The sequence below is a fragment of the Ipomoea triloba genome, chromosome 7 (assembly GCF_003576645.1).
Source record: "Ipomoea triloba cultivar NCNSP0323 chromosome 7, ASM357664v1".
NCBI lineage: Eukaryota > Viridiplantae > Streptophyta > Magnoliopsida > Solanales > Convolvulaceae > Ipomoea > Ipomoea triloba.
Window position 1 is genome coordinate 4373323 of NC_044922.1, and position 10906 is coordinate 4384228.

At 33.0% G+C, this 10906-nt stretch overlaps 1 protein-coding gene and 1 non-coding gene across 4 annotated transcripts; one reads left to right on the forward strand and one right to left on the reverse strand.

The window, feature by feature from the left end:
- The first annotated feature begins 3492 nt into the window (after window positions 1–3492).
- On the forward strand, window positions 3493–3565 carry TRNAA-AGC. Its single transcript has one exon. It is a non-coding gene; the product is annotated as a tRNA-Ala (tRNA).
- Window positions 3566–6557: 2992 nt separating this feature from the next.
- On the reverse strand, window positions 6558–10051 carry LOC116024762 (sec-independent protein translocase protein TatB). 3 transcript variants are annotated; one of them, XM_031265749.1, is made up of 7 exons: window positions 9833–10049; window positions 9511–9632; window positions 8826–8964; window positions 8680–8747; window positions 8402–8594; window positions 7955–8067; window positions 6558–7060 (listed from the first exon to the last, which is right to left on the reverse strand). In XM_031265749.1, the coding sequence occupies exons 1-6, from the start codon at window positions 9891–9893 to the stop codon at window positions 7958–7960; spliced, it is 693 nt and encodes a 230-aa protein (XP_031121609.1). In that variant the 5' UTR covers window positions 9894–10049; the 3' UTR covers window positions 6558–7060; window positions 7955–7957. The 3 variants fall into 3 exon arrangements, with proteins under 3 accessions (XP_031121609.1, XP_031121611.1, XP_031121610.1); XM_031265751.1 differs by having other exon boundaries at window positions 8680–8741; window positions 9833–10046; XM_031265750.1 differs by lacking the exon at window positions 6558–7060 and adding an exon at window positions 7138–7478 and having other exon boundaries at window positions 9833–10051.
- Window positions 10052–10906: the final 855 nt, after the last annotated feature.

A 10906-nucleotide genomic window follows, 5' to 3' on the forward strand; every position in this document is an offset into this window, starting at 1 on the left:
AAAAAAAAAAAAAAAAAAAAAAAAAAAAAAAAAAAAAAAAAAAAACTCCATGATATTTTTGCATACGAATTTCATATTCAGTTTAAGTCACACTCACGAAGTTTAACATGTCTTTAAAACATGAGAAAGTTGAAACTTATAAATTATAATTAACTAATTTAACTCCAATAGCTAGATATTCAATCATTCACGGACAACCTAAATATTTTATTTTTGATATATATAAAAAGATTTATGTTAGTTTGGCCTACTAGTCTACTACCTACTTTTGAATTATAAGATGCCATATTCCTTTTCCCACATGTACACCGTATCTATCTATTTCCATACATTTGATTTGACGGCCTGAAAATTTAAAAAGAAAAAAATGTAATTGAAGGATAAAATAGAATAAGATAAGGAAGGACATTTTTTTTTTCTCCGTACTATTATTATATTCGAAATTAATGATAAATATAATGATTAAGGAACTACCTATAATAGTGGTTTAGTAACTAATTTTGGTTGTCAACATCTCTGATCTGGGATTGAATTAATATTTACAATTTCTTATTAAAAATTTAATATTTATATACTTCTTTATACTCAAAAAACAAAATGAAACAAGTAAATTTATACTAGTGCTCTGATTGGCACACATAGCTGAAAAGATAGTAGCTAATAATAAGCTAATTGATTGAAATTAAAGTGTTTGGTAAATTAGATGTTGAATAAGATGATAAGTGTAAAAAAGACATAAAAAGGATTTTACAATATTACAATATCTGTGATCACATAATATAAACATTGCTGTAGTGTCATATGCATTGAATGATAACGAAATATATGAATATATGTGGCGTTGAATGATCATAGTACACACGCACACACACATTACTCTGATTTAATTATAAAAAAGGAGCTTGATTACTTTGGATGATTACAACGCAAGGGTGATATTGTCTCCCCTGAAAGGAGAAGAATGTTTAGAAAAAATACGCATACGGTAAAGAACTGGGAGGGGAAGAGTGTTTAGAAAAAAAAATAGATATTATGGTTTTGATTAAAAAAGATAAATTGTGTCATTTTTGTGATTTAATAAATATAAAAAAGGAAAAAAATGTTAAAAGTTGTAGCTTATTTTGGAACGCTACTTGGAGGAGCGTTTCAAAATAAACTATTATTTTAAGCTCCATAATAAATAGAATTTAGTTTATTTGTAATTTAAAATAAGTTATAAACTTTACCAAACGGAGTATAACTCCAATAACAACCCCCAACAAAAACGGACACAAGTTGCCTAGTGAACCGTTAAGGATTTAAAGACCAAGCTATAAGGGCTTGACATTCAACATTCATCATCAACCAATTAGCATACTTACTAGCATCATATTTAAAGGAGTCGATGTTGGATCATATCATTGACCACATCATGTAGCCGTTTCCTAAGTTAGGCATCGACATCTTAATGAAAGCATCAAATGATAAACACTCAGTTAAGATTCTAATTTTACCACAAAAACTAACTCAATAATAGCAGTTTGACCCTAACTTAAATATCATTTTTGTATTCCTTAAAGAATCGATATACCATCGCATCACAATGTAACAATAATTGTATCTTAACATACATTATATTCTTCCATGTATAAAGTGAGACTCATTGTGGTTTCAACTATATATTGTCCCCCTCCCCCACAAACCACACTTGTCTCAAATTTAATTTGAGTATGTAAATTTGCAACACTAGCCACAAAAATAAGACCAACAGTGTACCCTCTCGATTGAGTCCATCGTACAAGATCTCTTTAGTAGAGTTTCTCTTTTGTGTGATTTGTATACTATTACACAAAAACAAAGTTTACCTAATACACACTATTGGATAGTGACAGTGGATTTTCATTGTCACCCGAAAAAAAAATGGTCAAATCACGCCATTATTGTTTAAATAGATAGTACATATATAGTCTGGTTATTAGGGTTGGATATATGTAAAAATAGAGTGAGAGTAAGTGGTATGATATGAATAAAATTGGATTAACAATTTTATATGTTTAATTTTTGAGACTAATGATGATGTTGTGAAAGATTAGTAGCCTAATGATCTTAAAGTTTCTTAGAGGATTATAACTTATTAGATTTGTAGTCAAAAGTAATGAAAGGAATGATAAAGTAAACAATGTTGGAAACTTCCCCAAGGGATTGTTTCATGTTTGCAATCCCACTACTAAGGAGATTATAATATATAACATGATTAATAGTTGTGAATTATTATACTTTAAATATTATATATTGAAATATATTTTTAAAACAAAGTGATACAATTAAGATATCTTAATAAAATGAAACAGACCTGCAATGAAATAATATGTTCAAGAATTGACCTATTTATGTAGTTTAGTAAAACTATATATAAGAAAGATTTCGATACCACAACGTAACTTTCAATATTATTATGTCTAAAAAGAAAATAGGAAACGATTACAGTTAAGATGAATATAATTTTTATTGTTTATACCAACGATTTTTTTCATATAATTCATGTCGTTTATAGTTTATTTATTTTAGTGTATAAATACATGTGTAACACACACCACCAAGCAATTAGAGCATCAATATCTGTGGTTATTTGAGAGGTTTATGTCAGAAAATAATCCAAGTGGCATGAGAGAGGAGAGGAGAGAGGGGATGAAGGAAGCCTCCGCAAATGAAAGGTTCATATGTACTATAGTGAAAGCTGACAAATCATTGTACCACCACCAACGCGCACAGCGGCAGCAGCCCATGTGGCACGCTGGGCGCTACAGTGAAAGCTGACAAATCATTGTACCACCACCAACGCGCACAGCAGCAGCAGCCGCCTATGCGGCACGCCTGACACATTTAATTTTTTTTTTTAATATGAGATTTATTTTTTTCCATCTTCTCACATTTTCTCTTTTCTAATCACACTTACAAATTGATAACCGTGAAATAATTCCATTGATAAAGATGGTCTTAAAACCATCCCCTTCCTCTTGTCATTTTGGTTTCACTTCCCCCACTAAGATCTATGAATTGATTTGCTACTTAGGGGTAGGTTCAGGATAAAGTGGTGGTTGGGTTGACTAGAATAGGGCTTACTGTGAAAACATTAGTTTTCAAACATGTGTTTCGTTATAGGGATAATATTTCAAAGAATCAAAGATAATAATCAATTGTTGGATTGAGAATCAAAATATTTGTTAATTTTGTCTTTTGTCTGATCAAAGATTAATATAATTTTTCACATAAAATACACTTTCAAACAATGATTACAAGCTTTTTCGTACATAAAAACGGTCATATATAATTTTAGAGTTGCATTACTTAATTATTACTCTGTGCGTATAAAAACATTGTCAAATAGATAATTGAATTTTTACGGTTGTGAAATTAAACATAAAATATGTACAGTTACGATCTTGAATGGTGAAAGTTTGATCAACTGCTCTAATATGTCTAACAAAATATTTAACAAAACCTTAAATAAATGGGGATGTAGCTCAGATGGTAGAGTGCTCGCTTAGCATGCGAGAGGTACGGGGATCGATACCCCGCATCTCCACTTTTGCTATCAGATTAGCGCAACCCAATCCAAACTTTATTTCTTCGGTTGGACAGTATGAAATGCCATTTTCAGAAAAAGAGTACTGGTAAATTGATTCTTCTTTTCTTTTTTATTTTCAAAGAAAAAGTTCCTAAACCAAATTTTAAAAAATATCTAAAATTATGTAAATAACAATAATATATGGAATGTGATTAGATGGTCAATCTAGGTTAGAAAGCTATTAGATCAGATCTCTTAAGATTTTATATATAAAATCTATCTTAGATCAAATATTACACAATCACGTCAACTGTTTGAATTACGTCAATGGTTTAGAATTGATAACATGTCTTAAATACTAAGAAAGCACGCTAGCTAATTCGTGTCGAAGTGTGAAAATTTGAAAAAAGGAAGAGCATACCATATGGGCCATGTGAGATTATGATGAAAGCAATAAATGGGCAAAGAAACATGAAGGTGCAATGTGAAAGTGATGGGAAGGTTGAGTGGGCACACATGGCAGACACAAAGAAAAGAAGTGATGGGGGGATGGGATCTGCAGCCTCTAAAGCAGCCATGGATTTGTAGATTGTAGGAGAGGGGGGAATTGAAAGACTAGCTTAGCTTGTGAGAGGTTAATTGGATCCATCATATCCTTTGCTTTGGGACATATATGGATGGCTGCAGAGAGAGAATATAATATAGATGGAATGCTACAACAAGACAAAAGGCTAGGACTCAATTTCTTGTGTGGCCCTCTTTTGTGTTTTATATGTTTTCATACATAACCATGGTCCCCATCCAAATCTTCTCCTTATTCCATCATAAGATTTCCCTTTTTTTCCTTTAGGTTTCCACCTAACCCATGTATGTTTTCTTTGGTTTTCTTGTGAAAATGTATCACTCTTTATTTACAAGAAAACATGCACTTCTAAAAACGTACTAGTAAATTAGTAGCTGACCAACTCAAACCAAGAAAGCTAATAACATGCAATTTTCACTTGGAGTCAAATTTGAAACTTTGTGGTTACCAAGTCAACTACTTAACTAACTTTGTTAGGGTTGTCGTTTGTCATCCGTGTACTTTATACTCTATAAAGTGTACTTTATGTTTTGTAAAGTTATACTCTTGCCCGCATGGGCAGTTCAACTGGTCACATGGGTGAAATTTGGGAACAAAGACTAGGAATCGAGTCTCACCAGTGGTAGTAGTGTGGGAGCAACCTCTCAAAGTGAGGGGGCTTCTTGTATTGCTTGTGCACAGTAAGCAAAAGGTCTAGTATCTATGGTTCGGTTGAATTACCATGATTTACATCATATGCTTTGTCGAGGCGTGGGAGACCCTTGGGGTTGGAGATTTAACCTTTAAGGGTCATATTTTATATATTACTACAATATCCATGTAATTTGTCAGTATTATTTGTACCGAATTCAATACCATTTGATATACCGTATTTGTTTTAAAAAATCCATTATAAAATCAATTAATTCGTATGTAATTGAAAAATACAAAAGTTGTGAAACTGTTAATTAAATCACGTCAGATGATATAAAAGTTAAACAAATTACGTTTTCCTTTATGAGTCATCATCATAATGTTCTCTCGAAATTAGAGTTTCCTATTTGATTTGTCTTCGGCTCACTCAATGAACAATAAGCTAAACATAAATAAACAACTTTATGAGCAAAATTCATATAGGGGCCAAAATTGGTTCACTTCACCCCCGACATATCAAAATAAAAATTTCGCTCAACTTAATTATAACCACAAACTTATATGTCAAACTTGACAATAACGTCAAATTTTCATATTCAAATTCAAGAATTCATGTTGAAACAATGTTTTGGGCGTTTAAATTACTCCGTATAAGAGATGAGTGGACTTGAAGTGATCTGATGTGCAGACTACATCAAGTGTTATCTTGATCGGAAAAGTATGGAGTAGATAAAAAAAAGGCAGTCAATGAATTCTAATAAGCCATTATGATTTTCAACATAGAGAGGGGCACATATTAGACAATTGAAAAGACATTTACACAACAATTAATTAATTAGTTAATTAGTTAATTACAGCCTAAACAAATCATGAGATTAACAACTTGAAGTTTGCGAAACCTTTTACTAAAAAAGAAAAGCTTATCTTCTTTGTTAATAATTGTTTCCACATGCATATCATGATATTGATGGATTAAAGTCAAATCTCATTTTCTAAGATTGACAAACAATATAATGCACAACGCAAAATGCAAATTAAATAAATAAATAAAAGTTTGTAACGAATAATTTAATATAAATTTCATTTATGGTTTCTCACCCGCATGGGTAGCTCAGTCGGTCACAGACTCACAGATGTGAAGTTTGAGAAGAAAGATCACTGAGTTACCATTACTTTTGAAAATTCGCATTACTTGAGTATTAAATACAGCCTAACACTCTTGTGTGAAATAATATCATGATTAGTTTGTGAGGTATACATTCTTAATTCATTTTTTTATTTTTTTTTTTTAAAAAAAAGTTGATTCCAATTCCGAAGATCTCTATGGTCTCATTCTAATGTCGTGTATATGAGATAAATCACAAGATATGTTTCTTTTTTTTTTGGTAAATCACGAGATATGTTTCTTTTTTTTCTTTTTTTTTTTGATAAATCACGAGATATGTTTCTGTTAGGCTGGTTCTGCAGTTTGCACCATTGAACATTTGAACTAAACGATGCATTTTTAGTTTGATTTTCGCTTCAAACATTTTGTCGTGATGAAAGTTTCAAATTATTGCAATTTAATTTGTAGGCATATTAGACTTGATGTTCGAATACTAACGTTCATTTCAACTAAACATTTAAATCCTCAAAACTTGAAACCATTTTATTTATCCTCAACGGGCAATGTGAGTTAAGTTTTGAATGTGTTAGTGTATAATAAGTAGGTAGTAGAATGTAGTTAAGTGTTGAAAATTTGTTTCAAAAAAAACAAAAACAAAAACAAAAATGAAGGAAAGAGAGAATGAGTGATTGACAGAAGTGGAAGCAAACTTGAAATGTGAGTTTGTTATGGAGATGGGGCTATGGACCACTCTCCACACAATATTCGCACAACACGTACCCCATCACATACGACAAACCCAATTCCGCAGCTAAAAAGAAAAACATGTAGACCTCACCATTTCAATCATTTATATTTTAATTTCTCTTTATTATTTGCTATTTACTTTAACACCCTTCCAAAAACAAAAACAAAAACTCTTCCTAGTTAAACCTCAAGTTAATATGCTAACATTATAGTATGAAGTAACGAAATTTCTAAAATGCTGATCAGCACGGTGTCTCGTATACCAAATACAACGTTAAACTTTGTACCTGATACAAGCAGCACCGATGCTGATTTGAGAATCAACCAATCATGATATATTTTGACTCGAAATGTGTTTTTACTCTTCAGTGAATGCCAATCATTTCCCATTATATACTGCTCTGGTTTAATGGATTGCTTGTGCCAATCAGAGGAGGTCAATAACCTACAGCACATAATGGGGCTAAAAGTCAATTCTCCACCAAATTCCAGAAGCTATTGATTAGAGCTTTACACAGACACTACAATTAAAGAGCTATGATAGTGGGGCAAATTAATTTCAAATTCAGTGAGCTATCGAGGTTTACTGTAACAGATACAAAATCTATGGTACTTTAAGAGTATTCATGAGAAGCAAATCCCACAATGTACACTAAGCTCTACATGTCAGGGACCAATATGTGGGCAAATGAACAGACATTATAAGCTATTTTTACCATGTCAAAACCAAAAGAAATAGCTTCCCATGGAAATAGTTTGGTCCCTTCCAGCATAGAAATCAGAACGCCACATCTATCTCTATGTAACAACCAATAAATGAAGATTCTGAAATCACGGTTTTGATTGGGGGGACAGAAACGAAGCTGGAATGCACCCAAAAAATGATTAAAACAACAGTCATTAACTCATTATGGGTAACTTTCAGTTGATGGAATGGACCACACAGGGGGGCCAAGTGAATTGCAGGTCATCAAAGCAAGGGAGCATGCCTTGACAACATTAATGTGTAGCAAAATGCTTTTTTAAACTAGATCTAAGCTGCCTATGGCTTTTTACAACTACCCTTCTGATAGAACCTTCACTTTCTTAAAGGGTTAAATATTATTTCTTTCAATAAGATGATAGTAAGAAATATCATGAATTGAAAAGGTGAATTATATTCATGGCTCAATGCAAAGGGTCATTTTGTTGACAGACACATAAGAATTCCATAGCATATAACTACTTTATGAGGAACAGTTTTGCAAGTTAAAGACCTTTATAAAGCTGGCAGAAGATGATGGCACACAATCAAATAGTTGAACAGAAATGCTATTAGAATGCATAGTCAGTTATGTACCTCTCATTCATATTTAATTTGGTTTTGGGACTGTACGAAAAACTTCTTTGCATTTTGTGCCACATCTGCCTCTAGAATAGCTTCTAATACAATGTCAGATCCCTTCACTTCAGCTTCAGAAAGGGATGAAAAATAACAAGGGAGAACTCAGTTATGTCTAAAATAATTTTGGTAAACAATTGATAATGTACATCACTGGGCACTAAAATCCTGGATATGCATTGCACAGGAAGAGCAAACCATATATTGTCCATGCAGAGGAAAAGATATCTTTTAAGATAATGAAGGATGTCAACATTTAACTTTATAGGAACTACTTTCAGTATGCAGATGCGCATTAAAAAAAGTTGCTTTTTGAAGCCAAAATGTGGTTAATCATTAATGGTGCACAATGAAGAGTTGAAGACCAAATTAGAATATTCAATACAGCACAGAAATAGTTTTTACCTTTGTGATCAGGCAACAACCCTGCACTTTTAGCAGAGACTGGAAGTACAAGGTTACCAGATTCATCAATAAGCTCATTGAGAGCTTCGCTATTTACAGACCCAACATTTGCTGATGTGATTTCTGCCAATTTTGCATAAGCAGTTGCTTGGCTGTGCATATCAGAAGATGTTGAGGCCTTTGGGTCTTGATCCTGCAAGTATAGATACACAAATCATTTCATTTGAAAAGAAAGGTAAAATTAGTACTCCACATAGACACTAGAAGATGATATTAACCTTGGGTGTAATGGCCACTGTTGTGCCCTCCTCATTATCAGCTTTTTCAGGTCCAGTTTCCACTATATCTTGAAAGAAAATAAATCAGAAACTCAAAGAAGAATAAGCAGAAAGCAAAGGTGTTAGAATTTTGTCCAATTGTATACCAGCTCCAGCTGCAGGTATATTGTTGATGTTGTCTACAAGTCTTGTGGTTAATGGACCAGGATTCATGAAAGAAATAGTCCGGATTTCATGTTTTATGGCTTCTAATTGAGCAATTGTATCTTGAAGTTCTTTATGTACCTTCAATAATAAGTCCAGAGAAAAGATCATCATCATACACAGAAATATGCATTAAATCAAATGGGCCAATAAGTTTAAGGGGCATGTACCCCCTTCTCCCCCACATAAATACAAACACAATAAAGCTTCAATTAAAAAGCATAAACACACATTATGACAAATTTATATTTATATATAGGCAGGATCAAATAAAAAACTGTACAAAAGGCATTACATGATGCACAATCCTAAATACAAAAGTAAATACAGAAACACGTGTTTCCAAAATGCACAATCAGCCATTACAATTTGCAAAAAAGGTAGTTTGCATGTTAGCAGGAAAGGTGGATATATATATACACACACACACACACACATTGTTTCTATTGAATTGAGCTTGTGAAAGAACATGACCATGACGAAGAACCTTAAAATGACTACAATGCACTTTGCTTTCATGGTTCATCCTATCCAACAATATGCAATAAGCAAACGATATTCAAGCATCCATCTATATCCATTGATCAGTAAGAGTGCGCAGAGAGTAAAAATACAAAAATGGAGAACCTGTCGAGCTTGAGTTTGCTGCATGACACTCTCGAATTGACCGCGCGCCATTTGAACATAGCCAATAGCACGGCCAGATAACCTTCCGGCCGTTCTGGCTAGGATTGGAAGGTCCTTAGGTCCTAACACATCAAAACCCTAGCTCAGCATTTAAATTCAACGCAGAAAGAATAAGAGAAAGTCAATCCAAAAAGAGGCCATAAAAGCTACTCAATTAACAATCTCGAGAGGAGTAATAGGTTTTAGGTATCAGCGAGGGGAATGTCCGAACTAAATTGAAAAATTAGATATACCAGAAATGGATACAGAAGAAGAAGAGTACCAATTAAAGCGGCGGTAGCTCCGAGCAAGAGAAACAACTCTCCGTATGAAATCCCTAGCATCTCTACATATCCCTCCGTCTGGTTCGCAGGCAGGATTGGAGGAGGCCGGAGTATATGAATCTCTCAGTCTCGTTTGCGGGGATAAGCAGAGGAAGCCGGAGCGCGGAGCTGAGGGGAAATACACAATCAAAGAAGCAATGAGCTACGGCCATGGCGGAAATCGTTGTAGCCCTTTGTGCCGGAACTGAATTTACCACGTAGCCCCTGTTTTACAGAAGTTGTCAATCTGGCCCACTTTTCTTTAAAAAAAAAAAAACAAACAACAACAACAACAACAAAAACAAAAACAAACAAACAAACAAAATAATAAAAAATAATAAGAGTTTTTTCCACTTTTGATGTGCTTGACTTTGATTTTTTTTTTTTTCACTTTTAGTTTTTGACCTTGATTTTTTCCACTTTTAGTCTTTGACCTTGATTTTTTTTTCACTTTTAGTCCTTTTAACCATCTGAACGACAATTTTTAATCGGAATCAACAAATTGTTGTGCCATTAAGGGTAAAGTGTATTTTGATAAAGCCCTAAGTACACTAAACGTTATTTGCCCTTAATGGCACAACAGTTTGTTGATTCCAATTAAAAGTTGTCGCTCAAATGGTCGATAGGACTAAAAGTGGAAAAAAAAAATCAAAGTCAATGACAAAAAGTAGAAAAAAAATTCAAAGTTAAGCACTACTTATGTCCGGAATGAAAGTTGTGTACCTCAATTGACGGGGATACTAAAGTCATAGGATCAAAAGTGGAAAATTTTCGAATAATAATAATAAATACGAGTAATAAGCCAATGATCTTGTGGTCTAGTGGCACAAATTAGTTCTCCCAAATGAAAGTACAGCCATTTCATTATTGCCACGAATATTGGGATCAGAGTTTGAGTTGACTTATTGTGTGCAAATGTATATAGCTTGATGTTGAGCTCTTGAAATTATATTGTCTTAATTTACCTCATCGTTAACTTGAGTAGTGTTCAATTGTTCATAAAGTTTATGATATAGTTTCTCAAAATAAAAAAA